General features: G+C 39.8%; 1 protein-coding gene across 3 annotated transcripts in view; it reads left to right on the top strand.

The window, feature by feature from the left end:
• Positions 1-7,002: 7,002 nt before the first annotated feature.
• The window catches only part of CAMK4 (calcium/calmodulin dependent protein kinase IV), a 219,659-nt gene continuing 205,976 nt past the window's right edge, over positions 7,003-20,685 (top strand). Inside the window, exons 1-2 of one of the 3 annotated variants that reach the window (XM_060009032.1) lie at positions 7,003-7,074; positions 7,827-8,065. In XM_060009032.1, the coding sequence (XP_059865015.1) occupies positions 7,905-8,065 (161 nt within the window). In that variant the 5' untranslated portion in view covers positions 7,003-7,074; positions 7,827-7,904. Of the gene's footprint in view, positions 7,075-7,416; positions 7,428-7,668; positions 8,066-20,685 lie in introns of those variants that run through there. The other 2 variants (XM_060009031.1, XM_060009030.1) reach the window with 2 other exon arrangements.

Genomic DNA, 20,685 nt, shown 5'->3' with positions numbered 1-20,685 from the left:
ATATCAAATTCTTATTGGTATGTGGCTGTGTTTGCTGCAGGTAAGCAACTGCCATCTTTCCTTGTGAACACTGTCTCTCCTTAGATTTTAGACTACTTGGTTGTCCTGTGATCCCAGTTCTCTGAAGCGTTCAAGGAAATCTTGACTTGCATTTTGGCTTTTACTTGTTGTATTATAAGGGTTAAAGCAATGTTTTTTGTAGTGCTCTACATCCTGAGCAGAAACCAGAAATCTTTTTTTAGTTTTTTAAATTGATTTCTAAGAATTCTTCATATATTCTAGTTACATATTCTTTGTCAGATATTTCTATTGAAAATATTTACTCCCAGTTTGTGGCTTGTGTTTCTACTTTCTTAACTGTGTCTCTTGCTGTACTTAAGTTTTAAAATTTGATAAATTCCAATTTTTAATTTTTTTATGTTTAGAACTCACTTTGGCCTAAGACATTTTTATGTACTGTAAGTTCCTGAAGATATGATTTAGTCTTTTCTTTTAAAAGTACTACTGTAGTTTTAGCTTATATGCATAGGTTTATGATCCGTCTTAAATTAATTTTTGTTTGTGTCACAAGGAAAATTTTGAGGTTCATTTTTACCTATATATTTATCCAATTGTTCTAGTACTATTTATTGAAAAGACTTTTCTTTGTGCATTAAATTGCTTTGTTACTTTTTTCAAAGATTAATTGACCACGTGTATCATTTTACTTCTAAACTCTATTCTTTTCCATTGACCTATTCTTTCTTTCCTTACACCAATGCCACACTGTCTTTATTTCTGTAGCTTTATTGTAAATTTTGAAATCAGATATAATGAGACCTCCAACTTTGTTCTTTTTTAGGATTGGTTTTATATTCCAGGTATTTTGTATTTCTTTATACATTTTAGAATAAACTTTTCGATTTCTCCAAACAAAGCGTACTAGCATTAGTCTACATCTCAATTAGGGGAAAATCAACTTGTTAACAATACTGAAACTTCAATCAATGAACATAGTATATCTTTCCATTTATTTCTCTTAGCAATATATGGTGGTTTTCACTGTAAAAGATTTGAATACCTTCTGTTGAATCGATTCATAATATTTTATGCTTGTTTTATTATATTGTAAATCAGTGGTCCCAATCTTTTTGGCACCAGGGACCAGTTTCATGGAAGACAATTTTTCCATGGACGGGGGTGGGGGGGGGATGGTTCAGGTGGTAATGCAAGTGGTGGGGAGTGGCAGATGAAGCTTCGCTCACTTGTTCACCTCTCACCTCCTGCTGTGCGGTCAGGTTCCTCACAGGCCACGGACCAGTACCAATCTACGGCCCGTTGGTTGAGGACCCTTGTCGTGAATGAAATATTTTTATTGCATTTCCAGTTGTTTCCTGCAGCATGTAGAAATATAGTTGATTATTTTATTTTGACCTTGTACCCTGTGACCTTGCCAAATTCATTTATTAATATTAGGAACCTAAGTCAAATCCTAGGATTTTTAATGTAAAAATCGAGTCATTTATAAATAGGAACAGTTTAATGTCTTCCTTTTCAATATTTATGGACTTTTAATTTTACCTAAAAGAATTGCTGATGCTACTGTTACAGTTTTTATTTGGCTTTATTGAGATACAATTTGCACACAATAAAATCCATTATTTTTAAAGTATAATTGAAGAGTTTTGACAAATGCATGAAATCATGTAACAACGATTAAACTCAAGATACAGAACTTTCTGTGTCCACCCAAATCCCCCCAAACCCATATTCAGTCAATCCTCTACCCTTCCTTGGCCCCTGAGAACCACCAATCTGCATTCTGTCACTTCATTTTGCCTTTTCTTGAATATTATTTAGAAGGAATTATATGTAGTATTTTGTATTTTACCTCTACATATATTATAAACCACAAAATTCAGTGTTATAATTTTTGCCTTAAACCATGAGTTGTCTTCTAGATAAGAGAATATGAAATATAGCCTTTTTTATTTATCCATATATCCCATTTTTGCTGTCTTTTTTTCTGGGGGGGGGTATGTCTGAGTTTCCATCTTGTTTATTTCCCTTCAGCCTAAAAATATTCCTTTGGTATGGAGTTCTGGATCTACTGGTTTTTTTTTTTCTTTTAGTAGTTAAATATCTTCAAAGTTAAAAAACTTTAGAGATATAATTCCATTGTTTTTTATCCTACAGTATTTTTGATGAGGCATCATCTGTCATTTGTATTACTTTCCTTTATATATAATATATTCCCCCTCCCCCCTCTTTCTCTCTCTCAGAAGGGGATGCTTTCAGAACTTCTTTAAAAATCTATTGTTGGGGGCTTCCCTGGTGGCGCAGTGGTTGAGAGTCCGCCTGCCAATGCAGGGGATGTGGGTTCGTGCCCCGGTCCGGGAAGATCCCACATGCGGCGGAGCGGCTGGGCCCGTGAGCCGTGGCCGCTGAGCCTGTGCGTCCGGAGCTTGTGCTCTGCAACGGGAGAGGCCACAACAGTGAGAGGCCCGCGTACAGAAAAATAAATAAATAAATAAATAAATATATATATATATATATATATATATATATATATATATATATATAGTTGGGAGCATTTGACTTAGATAGACCTATGTATGATTTTATTTCTATTTATTCTCTTTGGGTTTCTGAGATTCTTGAATCTGTAAGTTGATGTCGTTTACCTAATTTGAGGACATGTCAACTATTTTTTTTTTTGATGTTGAGGGTAGGAGTTTATTAATTATTTATTTTTGCTGTGCAAGGGCTCTCTCTAGTTGTGGCAAGCGGGGGCCACTCTTCATCGTGGTGCGCGGGCCTCTCACTATTGCGGCCTCTCTTGTTGCAGAGCACAGGCTCCAGATGCGTAGGCTCAGTAGTTGTGGCTCACGGACCTAGTTGCTCCGCGGCATGTGGGATCCTCCCAGACCAGGGCTCGAACCCGTGTCCCCTGCATTAGCAGGCAGATTCTCAACCACTGCGCCACCAGGGAAGCCCTCAACTATTATTTTTTCAAATAAATTTTCTGCCGGAATCTTTCACCTTTCCTCCTGGAAATTCAGTTACATGTAAGATAAATTGATATTGTCCAAAAATTCACTGAGAATTGCTCATTTTTTAAAAAATATTTTTTCTGGGCTTCCCTGGTGGTGCAGTGGTTGAGAGTCCGCCTGCCGATGCAAGGGACACAGGTTTGTGCCCTGGTCCGGGAGGATCCCACATGCCACGGAGCGGCTGGGCCCGTGAGCCATGGCTGCTGAGCCTGCATGTCCGGAGCCTGTGCTCACAGTGAGAGGCCTGCGTACCACCAAAAAAAAAAAAAAAAAAAATTTCTTTTTGTTCTCTAGATTGGATAATTTCTGTTTTTATTAGTTCTCCATTGATTCATAACAAATTACTCCAAAATTCAGTGACTTATAGCAGCAATAATCATTTAGCTCTCACAGTTTCTATGAATGTAGAATTCTGAATCATCTGAAATTCTGAATTGTTGGGTGTTTTCAGCTGAGGTCTCTCATGAAGTTATACTCAAATGTTGGCTGGAGATGCAGTCATTTGAAGGCTTGATTGAGGTTGGGGAATCTACTTCAGTTGTGGCTTACCCTCATGCAAGCTGGTTCTTCTCCCCATCAGCATCTCCTTGGAGCTGCTTGAGTAGCCTCATGTCACGGCTTCCATCAGAATAAGCAATCTAAGAGATCAGGGCAGAATCTGCAATGCTTTTATGACGTTGGAAATCACACACCTTCATTTCCACCATATTCTATTTGTCACATAAGTCAACCGTAATTTAATGTAGTAGGTAAACTCAGAAGAGCATGAATACTAAGAAGTGAAAATCAGTGGGGATGATCTTGGAGGTTGGATACCATATTCTATTTTCAGGTTCACCCACCCTTTCTCCTGCAATCTGCACACTTCTGTAAACCCTTTGAGTGATTTTCTCCCCCAAATTCCAGGTAGTTTGCTTGTTCAGTTCTTAAATTTCTAATGGTTTATTTTGAATCATTTTCATATCTCTGATAGGAATACCCATCTGTACACTAATTATGACTATCTTTTCCTTTAATTATTTGAACATATTTATAATAGCAGTTTAAAATAATTTGTCCATGAATATCAACCTGTGAGTCATCTTGGGGTTGGTTTCTGTTGACTGATTTTTCTTTTGACTGTGGTTCACATTTTCCTACCATTTCATGTATCTAGTCTTTGTGTGTGTGTGTTTGTGCATGCGTGTGTGTAGACTGGATTGTCAGTGACTCCTTGGAGAGATTCTGGATTCCATTATCTTTTTCCTGAATAGATTTTTTTTCTTCTAACCCACAGTTAAATTTGATGGGACTCATATTTCAAACCATGTCTCCCCTGTGGTGAAGAACAGCTAAAATTTCTTCTTAGCGTTTTCAACCTTCCAGTTATTGCTTTGTCCTTTTTGCTGGGTTCCTCAGAATTTCCCACACATATATGTAGCTCAGAGGTTAGCCTATTATTTGAGCACATTTTACATGTAGATTTTTGGATTCTTCCACTGTGGTCCCTTCTTTCTGGAATTTCCTCCTCAATTTTCAGCCTCTCTGCCAGGCTTGAATTCTGTTTTCTGACACCTCAAGCAACTAAGAGTTGTGCTGCCTGCAGAGCCCTCAGAGGAAAAGCTGAATAAATGTGCATCTTATTCAGAAGAGTTCCTTTCTTTCATGGGTTGCATCATTTCCAGTTTTCTGATTTTGGTGGTTCTTTCTGCACATTTAAATAACTGTTTTTATACTTAGTTCAGAGATTATAATTGTCATATTCAGGAAGGTTAGTCATACCAGCTACTTTGCCATACCAGAATGGAAACTTGTCCATTTATATTTGAGTGAGACATAAAATAGCTCATTAGTAGCTTTGGGTTCCTGATCCTGTTCAATGATGGGCTTCACTGTATGGTGTTAACAAAAACCAAGCTCCTTTGTTGGCAGGGGCGGTATCCTAATTGTCAGTATCCACAGATCCTCCTCGCCTTGGGTTGTTTAGTTTTCTCATTGAGGAATCCTCCAATTTCTGCATGGCTGAGATTGTGATAGATACAAGCCTATTTCTCAGCATCCTGGGAGCCTGTTGGACCTGGAAGTCTCACTGTTTATTATGTAGAGTTTCATGAATCCCTTTGTGTTTAATACATTTGTAGCTATACCTTGTGATCTAAGACATACTTCATTTTTTGTTCAAAATTTCCAAAGATTAAATGTGCTCTCTTTTCGAAGAGCTTAGGAAGTGTGTTTTTTGGCTGTGAATGATAGAAGAAGAAATGTAGAGGCCTAAGAACTTCTTATAAAAAAGCACTGAACCAATGTCTTATTCTCACTCCACTTTTAGAAAGATCTGGTACTCTAATTCCTGAGCATTTCTGGAATTCTGTGGTAAGAATTATATTTCTTCATATTGGCTTCTCCCATTGCAAATCTGGGTTTCAGGTCTACCCAGTCTTCTAAGTGAGTGACCATTGTTCATTTGTTCCAAGATTTTAAGTTTTAGTTGATATTATTTCTTCCTTTCTTTTTGTGGATATATGCATTTGTTTCTTTTCTGTCATTTTAGGTGATATTGCATAATGAGTGACAATAAATTGCATAGATTCTATTCCTGTTCCATCTGTTTTAAAATAAATTTTTTCATCTTCAGTTTTTAAATAAACTACATTCATGAAACCAAATACCCTCTTTTTAATCTGCAGCTAATAACACTTTTAGAAAAGCCAGCTGTGAAAAGCATAGGTGTCAAATAACTAAACCAATGTTGAATGTAAATATCAATTCTACTATCACCTCTGTATCATGAAATGGTGTTTCTCTAGCTATTGTTCCCTAAAATAGCAGGAGAAAAAGAGGTTTACCGTCTCTTTCAGTGTAATATGCTTGCTTTCAACTCATGAGTTGAAAAGAATTGTGAATAAAAGAATTGCTCACAACAGGCAAGTATCTACATGCAGTGCTGCCACTTCAGGACTTACCTCAAAAAGGTGTAAATAAAAGTGACCTAGCCACTACTTCATGCCCATCCCACCACCAGTCAGTGCCAAGGGAAACTGATTTAGTAAGAACTAGAATTTACTTTCAAGAGCTTCATCAGCTTGCTTTGCTTGTATACTTGGTTTTCTAACGTGAAGATTAGTGAATTCATTCTCTGAAAAGTAACAAGTCATGTGAGCATTTTGTCTTTCACCATATAATTCAGTATTAATTGAATTTGTGTGAATCTACATGTACTTGCTATTTTTTAGGCCATTTGTAAACTGATCATATGCTAATCTTCATAAAATTACCTGTGAAGAATAGTTTCTGTATAGTTTATTTTTCATTTCCTATCAACTAAGGGTCAATTCCTATCATTAATTGGTTAGATTTGGGGGGTTTGTTTTTGCTTTTTTTGGTAGTTCACCAATATAGCACAAAAGCTCTTAAGTGTAAGAAATTAATCAGTAATAGTGGAAACTATTGGACCGTGTTTACTGGTGTAATCAGGAATGGGGACACACTGAGAAGAGTTTAATGCATGTTGCAGGAAAGTCAGAAAAGAAAAAAGACTAAAAGTAATACCTGTGAAGTAAGATTAAATAAAGGGCTTAAAGTTATTTAGCCAGAAATGAGATATTATGTAATGTCTTTATATATACAAAGATTTATTACAGAATATAATGACTAATTGTTGTTCATTTCTGCTGAAATCTAAAAAAAGTTCAAGGGTAGAAATATAAATGATATAGATTTAACCAATACTTAGAAGGATAGCCTAAAGGTTTATGGGCAGACATTAGAATGCTTGTGATGGGACACATCTCTTGGGAAGAGGAAAGAGCTTTAAATGTAGCAGTCTTCTCTGTCATGAATGATGACAAGTCCTGCTTTAAGGCAGAGGGCTGGACTAGTTGGATTCCATAGGGCCCTTCCAAACCTGTAATTCTCTGGGTCACTTCTGTTGCTAGCCTTCAGAAGCTGGGAGTCAACTAGACATAGCAAATACCTGCCCTTCCAGGAACTCCAAAAGTGCCACAGGATGCAGTGCCAGCAGCAGCACGGCAGCACCTATTACAACTGAAGACTTCATTCAAAGGTGAGTCAGGTCACCGTGGACCCAGGCACTTCCCTTTCCTCCAGCTTTCACTGGCTCTGGGCATTGGAGCCCTGGAGGATCGGCGACCAGAGGACACCCTTCCCGGCCGTCAATATAACCTTTGACAGAGGGAGGAACAAGGGATGGCAGGCTAGCTGGTGCTGGGTGGGAGGGGCTCGCCACCTAGACGCGCTCAAGGAGAGATGAGTTGCGCCAGCAACAGCCAGGTCCCTTTCTCACCATCCTGCTGGCCACCCGGACCCATGTGCTCCCAGAGCGCGCTGGGCGCTCAACACTCGGAGCGATTGTCCCTGTGCGCTCGGTCTCTTCCAGGCCCCCGATTCCAGCGGGAGGTAGCGTGGGATGATGCTTTGGCCCTTGTGCCTTCCCCAGTCTCCAGCATCCGGAGGCGCCCTAGCTGGCTCCACCGCAGCCACTGCCAGAGAGGGAGAAAGGAAAAAAAAGGGAGGAGGGTTGGAAAGGCACGGTGGAGGGAGGTAGGGAGGGAAGGACCGAAGGGGGAGGGAACCACTCTCCTTTGCAGTGCCTCCGCCTCCTCTCTCTCGCCAGCGGCGACTGGGGTTCTCCCTCCACACCGTCTCCCAGTTCCTCGGCCCCTTCTCCGCCCACCCTCCCGCCAGAGCGTGCAGAAAGGGAACCGCAGCCCGAGCGCGGCTGACGGTGCCGTGGGAGGCGGCCGTGGGTGTGTGCGTGTGTTTGAAGGACGCCACCTCTCGCTCCTGCGTTCGCAGGCGGTGACTGGCGGCGGGGCTTCTCGCTCCGGCAACGGTGGCGACCGCGGCGGCGGCTTCCGGAGTCCCGCCGCGAAGATGCTCAAAGTCACGGTGCCCTCGTGCTCCGCCTCGTCCTGCTCTTCGGTCACCGCCAGTGTGGCCCCGGGGGCCGGGAGCCTCATCCCGGATTACTGGATCGACGGCTCCAACAGGGATGCTTTGAGCGATTTCTTCGAGGTGGAGTCGGAGCTGGGACGGTAAGGCGGAGGGGGCGGGGTGGCGAGCTGGGGCGTTGGGGGGCGCCCTGGACCTGGTGGAGCCGGGCGCCCTGTGCGCGGGCTCGGGCTTCTGGGGAAGCCCGCGGCGCGCAGCGGGCGCTCTCCCTCTCGCAGCGACAGCTCCCGAGGATGCGGGAGCCGGCCTCCCTGCCCTCCGGTTTCTACCCGCTCTGGGAGAGAGCTCAGCACCATGCAAGTGCGAGTCGGGTCTCCCCGGGAGCGCCCAGGCCGGTGCAGCTGCTAGCAGCAGCCCGACTCTCTCCCACTCTCCCTCCTCCTCACCGCCTGCCACTTCCCTTGCGTGATAGCTCCCACCGCACGTGGGCCCTGCTTTCCCAACTGGTGTCTTTGCTCACGATTATATCTTGCCAGAGGGTCCTGTTTGTCTAGTTATTTTTTGGATTGGGGGGCGGAGGGAGCCTCTCCAAATCATGACAGAATTATTAAATTAGATTCTTTCTCTTTCCCCTCATCAAGCTCTTCAAAGCAAGTGGCACTAGAAATTAAACTTAAACACTAGCTTCCCTGCAGAGTCTGCTCAGGAGTGAAGGGGAAATGAATCATTTAAGAGAGTTGAAGGCAGAATAATGAACTAGTGTGGCTTTAAAGAAAAAGCAGCCCTTGGGGTGGTAATTAGTGAGAAGAGTTCTGCGGCTCTTCTTTCATGTGCTGGAGTGATTTGTTTAAATTATGTATGCAGAAAACCACCTCCCTGGGGTTGTAGAAATGTTCCTCATCCCTTCTGTGAAGATCCAAACAGGTAGTGGTTTTGCCATGTGAATGATGCCATATGTTCTCATATTTTTATCCATTGAAAAATATTTTTCCCTTCCTTCCTTTTTCCTTTTTTCCTTTCTGCTATCCATAGGTAAGGGACTTCTTTTCAACACTCATTTTAGAACCAGGCCCTTTATTATAGGGAATCTAAAGATGTAATTTCAGCGTTTAACAGGTTGAAGCTTCTGTACTTAACTATTTCTTTGCAATTTTATTTTCCATTCTTTTTTTGCTGGAAACAGTTTAGCTAACAGCCATTTTATTTTTCATGGCATTGGAGACTACAGTGTGGGATTCTGGATGTTGGTACCTAGTGGGACTGTAAGGGCCACTTTTCCCCTCCGAATTGCCACTACTATTAATGGCTCACTGAGTGCAGAAGGTGTGGAAAAAAAGCAAAACTTCTGAATGAAAATTTAGGAGTTGCCACTGTTTTAAAATGTTTCAGAATATTTGAGCATTGAATAATGCATACATAAACATCCTGTTCTGATCAAGTTTTTCAATGTTCATCTGAAGATCTGCTGTAGTATGCATTCCCTAGTAGGTTGAAAATGAAATATCTCCTTTTGTAAGGTTTGAAGCCTACATAATTGTATGATGAGCTGCAGTGGAACAGTGTAAGCTTCTGATTAAAGTGATAATCTACTTAAAATTGATGAGTTTTAGAAACTGCCACCTAGTAGAGGAAGTGCCTGATGGTACTCCAGGGACTGTCTCAACACCAAATCTAACTGCTTTCTGAGTAACGTTTACCTTAGATGCTCCTAATTGGCTATGACTTACCATCAGCACACGTTATCTTTGTGATTAAGCTTTGCCCTCAGGAAGCTCAAGAAATTTCCTTTAATGTAAGGAATGGGAAAATGGGTAGAAAAATAAATAAACTACAAATTGTGTGTATATACAAGATGGTAGACTTCATAGGGAAAACCTAAGGAATTTGGAGTTTATTATACTTTTTAAAACAGCTTGTTATATTTTGTACTAAATTTTGGAGCGTGAATATAAATCAATTATATATTGCTAAGACTCTCACTCTGCTAGCTAATCATTTGATTACCATGAAAATCACAGAATTAAAATATTTTGAGAAGAGATTTAAAATTGTTACTTCTGTCCTCTTTTTCAGTATTCATGTATATTAGGTAGGTTCTTTGTAGATGGCAGAATTGGTGAGGTGCATACTTATTCCATTTGGTTGAGACTTTGAGAAATATTATCACTTCATGGTCAAAGTTGTTTTTTTTTCAACAAAATAAACCTAAAACATAAAGCAGCTGTGTTACAAATACAATTAGTAAGAATCTATAAAGCCAGAGAATGCAACAGAATTATAATTGTAGATATTGACTGAGTGACAAGTTTTCTTCCTCACAAGTGATAAAGTTGAGGCTCAGTCGATTGGTTTCAAGTCTTTACTCTCTTTACTCCCAGTCTTGGGCCAAGTCTGCCTGCCAGTGGTGACTCTAAAGCCAAAATATTTAATTCATTCGTAACACAGTTGTTATTAAGAGTAAGAGAACAATGCCCCTAGTGTTGTGTGGTGCCATTGTGGTTAGTTCCAGGATGTAGACAGTTCTCTCCAGATCAAGTATAGATTAAGTTATAGAGTAATCTATTACAATTACGTGTTGTAAACTAGTGACTCCTGAATTCAAGAAAATTGGACAAATGACCATTAGGGCAACATAGCTTGAGGATGTATTTGGGGATTTCAGGGAACAAAATTCCCAAGGCTGTAACCACTTGAATCCCCTGGATGGTACTGACAGCACCAATCCACCAATCCATTCAGACCAGGGTAGATGTGATAGCTTTCTTTTTTCAGGATGAGGGTGAGGCAGGAGCTGAAGCAGGGACTGAAGCAGGGGCCGAAGGGTGTTGAAAGGAATTATCTAAGAGTTTCAGGCAAACTAATTTATTTTCCCAAAAACCACATTTGAAAATACTGCTATGTTTATAAAATTTGTTTAAAAGTTTACAAAAATCAAGTTTACAACAAATTCAATTCTACTCAAAAAAATAAATTGACCGTGATCCTGTTCAGGACGCCATATCTTAAAGAGTGGTTGGTCCTTTGCCCAGTGATTTGAGAAATTGGTGTTTTAAAGGTTTTTCCAAGGGAGAAGGGACCCTCCCTCTGGTCTAGATTCTTCCGGGTGGTTTGGCAAACAGAGGGACAGGATTTGGCCTGGGCTGCTCTGTGGTGATGATTTGGCCCTGTGCATCCAAACCCATGTTCTCTCTTCAGTTATTTCTCACCTTTTGTTTCTATCTGTTGTATGAGATTGAAAGAATGTTTGTAACAAAATCAGATGTATTCCCACACACACACAAGTTCAGGGAAGCAAATGAAAGATAATTAGGACAAGAGAATAAAAGTGTGAAAATCACAGAATTAAAGTATTTTGAGAAATACTTAGGTTTGCTCTCTTTTTCAGTGTAGAAATTGAGTTTTTGGAATCTTTTCTTTTTTAATTTCCATTACATTTCACTATAGTTTCTTTAGGCTGATGACTTTCAGTACCTGCCCACCACCCAACTTGATTCACAATTTAAAAAAAAACTTATATAGCAACCTAATTTAAGCATAATTATATAGGATTCCTTGTTATGTGTGTTCTTGCTCAGGAAACAAATTTAGATAGTGAGTCATATGTGTATATAAAATGGAAATAAAAGCTTCATAAAACAATGTTTATTTTTATTACCAGCAGTGTACTCTAATATTTCCTATTCTGTGCTGTTTAATTTTATTCTAGTTCCTTAAAAATATTGGTTGAACCTATGTGATTTCACATCCCACTAGTAGGTTGTGATTCAGTTTGAAAAGTACTGTTTTAGGCCGTAAATCTGTGTATGCCAGATTAAAGTATGAGTATGAGTATCTTCCTTTCGAAAGATGCCATGCAGACCAATTGGTAACATTGAGTAGTGACTGATTGCATAGCTCTGTAAAGAAAAATCCCCCTGTCTTTCCTTCCAACATTATTGGGTTTCCCTTTTCAAACACTATTGGAAAAACTCTGGTTTCTCCACGAGGCCTGCTGAGTGGAGTGTATTCTGGACTGGCTGAGCAGTTCAGGAGGCTGGACCAGGAGCACCTTCACTGTGGAGTGGAGGAATCCAGAGGCCTGAGCAGGGCTGTAGTCCACTCGGTAACATGTAACTTTGTTCCCAGGTAATGGTCAGCAAATGCTTCCTGTAAGGAAACAGCAAAGTGTGCATTTTCTGAAAGGAGGGCTCCAACCTGTGCTCCTGGCTGGGGAGGAATCGGATCCTCTCTTTTCCCTTTTCCCTTCCTTCCGTTTGTTCAAGTCCGTTCCTGAGCCGTTCTTAGCCAGCGCTTCTTGGGCTCTTGGTCTTTCCCTCACACTGTCCTGTAGGGCCCCACAGCCTATCCAGCGTATCCCCACAGCTGGCTATGGATCTCCTGCCACACGCACTGTACTTGGTATCTTAAGCTCTTTTGGGGATGATGTTGTTTTTTTTTTTTATCTCACTAGGAATTTAAAGTATACTTGTTCAGTCCCTCTCTTGTTCTCTGTGCACCTGATTCTCTTCTCAGGCAGTTGACACAGTAGCAAGGTGGGATTGCATTTGGGAGAACAGAAACTGGGGCTGCACAGGCTCTTCGCACCAACACTGACTACAAGTTCTGGAAGGCAGTGTCTGTAGATTTGGCTGGTTCACTCTTGTGTGCTCATTGCCTGGCATAGTACTCAGTACTCAGCAGGTGCTCAACAAATGATTTTGAAGAGAATGAATGAATGATAACAAAGTGGGCCAGGCACTGTGGGTCCTGATGTGATGATCTCAGTTCTAAGGACCCCAAGGAAAGGGAAATCTGGTGACATGTTTGACGTGTGTGACCATGATCTTAATCTCTTAATCTTAAAACCATCTCTTAATCTCTCAGCACTGGTTTCCTTTCTTGGCAGTATTGATAACTGCCACCTCTGTAGCTTGTTGGTATTGAAAATAATGCTGCTTTTCTGTTGGCAGAGTGCTTTGTGGCTCTGAAATGAAAGGGATTCAGTTTCACCTTTGCTATCATTTTACCACAGGCATGTCAGAATTAGGAGTTAAATCAACTTGAATTTAAAAGCGTGAAATGCCTCCAAGCTATGCCAACCACTAAAGTTAATACATAGTAAATGCTAAATTTGAAAATACTCTCATTGTAAAGAGCCTTAAAGTCAAGTGAAGATTATGATAGGCTCATTAATTTAAGAATGCACTATTTTTCCATGTTTAAATACTGTTGCAAGGGTAAAAATAACTCCTAATTTGGAAAAATAAAAAATAAAAAGACACAGGTGCTATCAGCTTCTAAGTTGTTCTGGTGAACTTTACTTGAAAAAAAAGAAAGAAAGAGAACAAAAACACTAACCACAAAATAGCTTCAAAGACCTTTCTTGTAAATGCTTTACCCTCAGACACATCTGTGTGGATTATGTGTTTGCAATAATACTTTTGAGAATAAAGTACTGAGTGGTAGCCAAACGAACTGTTTCAACTACTAATTGTTATGTTGTTTTATGTTAATGATTTTTTTTTGCTAGCTTAAAAAGTAGTTCTCTTTAGACTCCCTTTCATGAAAGCTAACATCTAATAAAAAATACTGAATTTTAAAAATTTCAAGGTCAGGTTTATTCTGCAAAATATATTATTTGAGTCAATGAACCATATAGTTCAAGTCAAAGAATAACTTTACATGAAGTCAATAGCAGCTAGAATCAAAGTTTTACTCAAATTGTATTAATCTTTACCTTAATTACTTTTAAAAATCTATTTGATAGTGCAGGAAAATCTGAAAATTTCATAACTCCAATGGTTTAATTAGGAAGTTAGATCTAAATATTGATGGCATAATATTAGCATATAAAGGACATGTACTCTTCAGTGCAGTCTATTTTAAAATTCTAATTGCTAATGGAGGGCAGTGGCTGTGTGGGTGATGTAAAATAATGAAAGGTTTGGGTGGGAGATTTTCCTCAGCAATCTTATCAGTGGCAGATCAAATCAGGACAGAGTGCTGCATAGAGGATGATTTATAATGATGGGCAAAAGGTAGTACCTGTAAAGCTTGCTCTTTCTCTCAGAGCAGTTTCTCAACTTTGGCACTGTAGACATTTGGGGCCAGATAATTCTTTGATGTGGGGCTGTCCTGTGCATTGTAAGATGTGTAGCAGTGTCCCTGGCCTCTGCCCACTAGATGCCAGAAGCAATCCTCCCCCAGCCACCCCACCCCCACCAATTGTGACTACCAAAAATGTCTCTAGACGTTATCAAGTGTCACACCCTCCTCTGTTGAGAACCACTGTCTCAGAAGCTTGAAGCTAGTCTTTTACATGATTTTCTTTTAGTTATGTAGATGGTTAACAAGGAGTTTGATGGAATAAAGTCATTTGGCTTTATTGATTATCTGCTACAACCAAATGTTTCTGACATTTTTGTGTATTACTGTTGATTTCTGTTGTATATGCATACCATCTGTGCTATAATTTGCTTAATATTTTTGTTTAAGTCACCTCATTTTTGTTAACCTAAATTTATTTACTGAGAATACTTATTTCCATTAAATTGAAAACCAGTATTCATCCCATAAATAGACGCAATAAGAACAAAGCATTTTTCCTAAATCATAGCTAGAAATTCTTGCCTCCAGAAGGCTCCAAGCCTGAGAATTGTTTTCTCTTTGTTAAAAAGGGAGATTATCAAAGATTAGCAAAGTTAAAACCATAGTGGCACAAATTGAGGTTTTCTTCTTGATGTAATCAGATGATTGAAAATAATTGAAAAGAGAATAATGATGTCATTTTTTGATTTCTTGTTATTTAATTCCATGTCTTCATGCCACTTAATGTCCTCTCTGTTACAAGTCTGATCCTTTGAATAACTATGAGCTAGGCAATTTATGGTGTAGGGGGCAGGGTGAGGGGGACAGAGTATGAATGAATATGATAAATAAAACACTACTTGGCCTCCACATGTATAGTTTACTTGTAAGGCACCAACAATTAATCTAATATGAGATAGATAAATAAATAAAACTAATACCGGATGGAGATAATGAGAATTACAGCAGTCTTTACAACAGAGTGATAATTCTGACTGGGAAGATTGAGGTGTCTTCATTGGGAGGGGTGGATCTTGAATTTTGACAGGATTTTAACAAGGTAGAGCTTTGGTGAAGAGCATTCCAGATGGAAAATACATTCTAAAGAAAAAGGCAAAAAAAAACCTGGCAGAAGAATGTGGGGTGTACATTTTATTTTTCAGACTTTACAAAGCATGAACATTGTAATGACAGATAAGGTTGGGAGGGTAGGTTGATTATCAGACCAAAGAAAGCCTGTAAAAAAAAAAAATGACTGAGTTTGTATCAACCGAAAACCAAAATTATAGATAAAGAGAAAGAAACCATTATGAGAACAAAAGGTGCCTATAGAAGCAGCTTTGTCTTGGGCTAAAGATGTGGGACTCAGAACTTGACACTAACTCACAATGTAGTTAAGTGAGGGGGGTGGGTAAGAGAGAATTTACCATGTTGGTTGAAAAAAAAGAAAGAAAAAAGAAACCCTGCAGCACTCTAGACTAGAATAAAAAGGGGAAGTGTGGGATTGAAGGGATTAAGATCAGTTACCTACACCGGGTAAAGAGCCTGTAAAGGGATAGACAGTAACTATTTTAGGTGTTGTGGGCCGCAGATCTCTGTGGCAACTCTCAACTCTGATGATTGAGTGAAAACAGCCATAGACAATGCAGAAACCAATGCACATGGCTGTGTTCCAATAAAACTTTATGACAGTAAAATTTCAATTTCATATAATTTTCACATCACATTCTTTTGATTTTTAAAAACCATTTTAAAATGTAAAAACTCTTCTTAAGTTGTGGACTGTTCAAAAATAAGTGACTGCTGTATTAGGCCCTTGGCCGGAGGTTTGCTGACCCCTGACCTAGATCAGTCAAGGTAAACTTCTACTCCTCCTCAGTTATACAAGAATTTCAGGTTAAAATGATCTCAAAACTTCATTTATTCAAGGAATTACCTTTAATCTCCCTTTTACTTTGAACATGTCAACCTGATATTAGTTTTTCCAGTGGGCACAGGCTTTAAGTTCATTCTCATCCTTTTTCTACATCTGTTGAAACTATATCAGTTGCAATTCTTAACCTACGTAGCACGTTGGCTAGCTCCAATCATCATTCATGTTTCTGAAAATGAAGTAGCTTTATTTGAAGTGTGTTTAAGTTAAATTTCCATACTATTATCAGCATTCACATTCAAAGACTATTGGAGGGTCATTTGTTTTGTGTATAATAATTAGATTTCAAGTTGCTCATTCTTCTATTATATTTGAAGTGACAGTCATTATAAAGTAATATGCTAAATCAATGAAGATTTGCTTCTAATTAGTAAAGTTTAATTCATTTTTCTGTTTACTAATATATTATCTGCATGTTGAATAATCCTTCTATATGCCATACACATATGACAGGTGGACTAATTAAGGTCCTTTAAGTTGAGACTGTTTAAATAAGCATTTTTTTAATGAAAAGTTATTCTTTCTTAGTTTGAATAGAGTTTAGAGCTAACTAAAGCATTCACTCATATCTTAACTAGAGCAGAGGTCTCCAAAGTGAGATGTTCATATCCAGGGGTTGCATAGTATAATGGGATGCTAGAAGAACATATTTTTTTTTTCTAATTTTTGCTTTTTTAAAATGTTTTGAAAAGAACATTACATATTGGTTCAATAGCATATGTATTGCATTTATAGGTACATAAGTATACACAATTTGGGAGCATGTGCTCAAAACATTTTATTTGATGATTACTGGATCAAAGAATGGTAGTTCTGAGTGGTTACTGAATAAGTTTTTTACTTATATTTAAATACTAACATTTTGCTATATGAAAATGATTTTAAAGCAAATACATAGATCAAAATGCAGACAGAAATCATATTGCAAGGTGTGACTTTGTGCAGAAAGGGGAAGTGGGCACATATGTGCACTTGTTATGCATTTTGAGACTGCCTGATGAAAGATTTTGATAAGAACATAACTGCCATTGTAACCAAAAAAGTCATACGGCAGAGTAAAGAAAAAGAGAAAAGGAATACAGTTTGCCCATCAAGCAGAGGGTTAAATGAATTTTGTTTTTCGTTGTTGTTGAACCCAAAATTCATAGACAAGAACCTCAATTTCAAAATACCTAACTTACTTCATGGTAAATTTTGTCACCTGCTGCCTTAAGCAGCTGACTGCATTTGCCTGAAGTGTTTGGTGGGCAGGGGTTGGAGAGTTGTGAGCATTAGTGCCAGGATGCTGAGTTTAACTTGGTTAACAAATGCATCACCATCAGTTAATTACTTCTTAAGTCATGCTTCAGGGTGATATGGTTGAAAAATTCACCAAAATTTTGGTGCAAAAATATTTTTTAAAAAAACTAGACTAGAGATAACACTCTGTTCAGAATGGTCTGCTAAAAAAGTAATACATGTGACTTGCTCTTAACTGTTTTCTTTACTAGTTTGTGGTACCATTCTTCGTTAAAAGTGTACTTTCTTTGATTTGTCATGATTATAGACAGAATTTGACTAATATTACAAACCAGAACAAACAAGAGTAGGGGATAACAAATCTGTAGTTATGTTTACACATTTATTGTTACTTACAATGCAGTATTTGAATGATTTCTTCCCACTTTCAGTCTTCATGGACTGTTTAGTAGGGACTTTTGCTTGCATTGTACAGAATCTTGTACTTTTAATTTTTTAAATTTATTTATTTATTTTTAATTTTTGGCTGCATTGGGTCTTTGTTGCTGCATGTGGGCTTTCTCTAGTTGTGGCGAGCGGGGGCTACTCTTCGTTGTGGTGTGTGGGCTTCTCATTGCGGTAGCTTCTCTTGTTGTGGAACACGGGCTCTCATCACGGGCTTCAGTAGTTGTGGCTTTGTTGCTCTGTGGCATGTGGGATCTTCCCGGACCAGGGATCAAACCTGTGTCCCCTGCCTTGGCAGGTGGATTCTTAACCACTGCGCCACCAGGGAAGTCCCTCTTGTACTTTTCAGCTTGGTCTGCCTTACTTCTTGTACTATCTTGAAGGGATAGTTAGTGACTCTTTAACTTAATGACAACTGTCCATGTGGGACTTTCACAGACATACAAAATTGTTCTTTAGTTGTGACAACTAGTCAGTCCAAGTGTTATCTTTAACAGGATATAAATGCACTGCTACCTATTCATTCAAGTTAATCTTACCTATTTTTTCAAAGCTCCCTGTTAGGACAAGCACGGAGAAAATAAGACTATGTTATTAAATGTAACCAAATTCAAATTATATAATTCAGTAAATCAGCCTGGCCTAGAGTGTTCAGTCATAATAAGCCTCTGAAGCTTTCTTGTGTGAGTGGAAACATTTTTAGTAGTTCCTATGGGACTCGAGTGAGTCCTTCCTCTCCTTTTTCCCTCAGTGTGAACACATAAGGTAATAAAAATGTTCAGTGAAGTAAACTTGAGTTCTGATTGTAACCTGTATCTAGAAGCGAATTAAACACATAATAATAAACAGAGCTTGTCATGTGTATGTATGCCACATCAGCAGAGTGGAAGTCTGAGGAAATTGTCAGGATAATTCACAGCAAATGGTACAGTTCTTTCAAATCTTGAGGTACTGAGGAAATGGAATGTCAAGACTGAGCTGAGGGCCCCAGGGAGCAGATGAGGTTCTGGCCCAGGCCAGGAGGGGGCAGCAGAGCTCCAGTCCCGGCTTGAGCTGGCAGATGGTGGAGGGGAGTGATGCTCAGGGAGCCGCAGCCCAAGGGGACAGTTGGGCAAGGCAGCTACTCAGGAAAGCTTTGAGGCTGGGGGAGCAAGTAGGGCATTCTGGACAGTTGAGAGTGGAGATGAAGGAGGACTGCTGAGCCAGGCAGGTGCTAAGCCAGAAGCTGAGCTAGAAGGTGCAGGGTGCAGGCAGGAAAACAAGAAGGATTAAATTGCTGCTTGATGGCTGGGTCCCTTTGGGCATAACACTAGACCTCACTAAGCCTCATTTCTAAAGTGAAGATTTGTGGTAGTATATCCACCACAACGTTGCTCTGACGATGAAATTAGATCGCATATGTAAAAACACTTAGCTCCATGGTTGGCACTTAAGCTTAATATCGTGCCCCAGACAGGATACAAGGTGGGAGGTAGGGGATGATGATTCCAAATTAGGTAGCTACAGGGTAAAAAACCTTAGTCCAACTTACTTGGGTCTTTTAGCATTCTGACTCCAACTTGCCTGCCAGCCTTGTTCCCCACCACTTCTAATTACCACCATGGAGTATTTACCAGGAACTTGGTGTTGAGATTTTCCTTTTTTTTTTTTATGTGCATTGCTAATTATTTCAATAATACAACAAGGTGATCAACACGAGCATCATTTTTCAGATGAGGAGCCTGAAGCTCAGAAAGGTTAAGCAGCTTGTCCAAGCTCACGCAGCTGGGGAGGGGAGCAGAGCTGGGATTCAAGACCAGGTTGTCAGACTACAGTGCTCCTCTCTTACCTGCCATCCTCAAGGGACCCCTCATGGGCCTCATATCTCCATGGTGTTGTGCATGAAACTCTCCTGGCCTGAAACGCCCTTCTCCTTCTAATTCCTCCAGGAGAGTCACCCTGCCCCATAAGCCGAAGGTTTCTCCTGCCTCCCGGCTCTTATACCATGTCACACATTTATTGTCTTACAGGTAAATGCTTTGTGGCCTTCACCACCAGAGCATCTGTTCCTCAGACAGAGGAACCCTGAATCTTATCCATCCTTTGTCCCCATTACTAAGCCCATTCTCCAGCTTACTAGCTGCCCCCCATAACTGCTTAATAAGTGTTTGTGGAATAGCGAGTGAATGAATAAATATTAGAAGAATTAGATGAACAACTGCAGGAAAATGAGCACACTCTGACCAAGATGCCCATGTACCCCTTCCCCCACTTTGAATATCTATCTAACTTTGGTCACAACCTCAGAATCTGCCTGCAGTGTCTCAGAAACTAACCTGAGTTAATCTAGGCTAATGTGGCAAGCAGAGCTTGAGGAAAGTGATGTACTTTTCCTTTCCCAGATGCCCACCATTGTTCTTCTCCCAGATGTTGGGGGATGCAGTCAGGAGGCCCACTTCACAGGCAGTACAGCGCGGCCTTGGCTTTATCTAGGAGCTGCCTTCTGGCATTACCACCTTGGTATCCACTGTGCATCCGTATCCATACCTGTTGGCTTTCCAAGTGCCCGTGCCTGCCAGCTCCCAGCATATTATTTCCTCAGCAGCTGGCACAGGATTTTTTTGTTGCCAACTAGAAGCTCAGCTATTAAAAAATAAAACTTGGCCCATCTTGAGAATCATATGTTTCCATCAGAACTTGGATCTACATTCTATTACAACTCATAGAGTCATGCACCTCTCTCAGGACCAAGAACCCAGTGTTCCTCTGGGTCTCTGACCACACTTTCACCTGCTTGTTCCAAATGCGGTTTCCAACCTGGAGTAACCTGTGATGCTTGTGATTTGTTGAGCACCAGTTTACCAACATTTAGTTGGTCTTTTTGAATTTATTAACTTGTTCAGTGTTTCTTTAGCACTAGATTGCCTTCTCTGATCGTTTGTGTCAGTTTTATGTCTTAAATTGTTAATTCTCAAGAATCAGGTTCATGTTTCCTCAGTTATTGAGAAGCTAACAGACAACATGGAGGCATGGAGTAAACACTGCATGACTTTGCATGAGCTTGAGGCAGTCCAAGAAAGGAGATGTTAATATTTATAAATA

Source organism: Delphinus delphis, chromosome 3 (genome assembly GCF_949987515.2).
Source record: "Delphinus delphis chromosome 3, mDelDel1.2, whole genome shotgun sequence".
NCBI lineage: Eukaryota > Metazoa > Chordata > Mammalia > Artiodactyla > Delphinidae > Delphinus > Delphinus delphis.
This window is presented reverse-complemented; position numbering and strand designations above follow the sequence as displayed.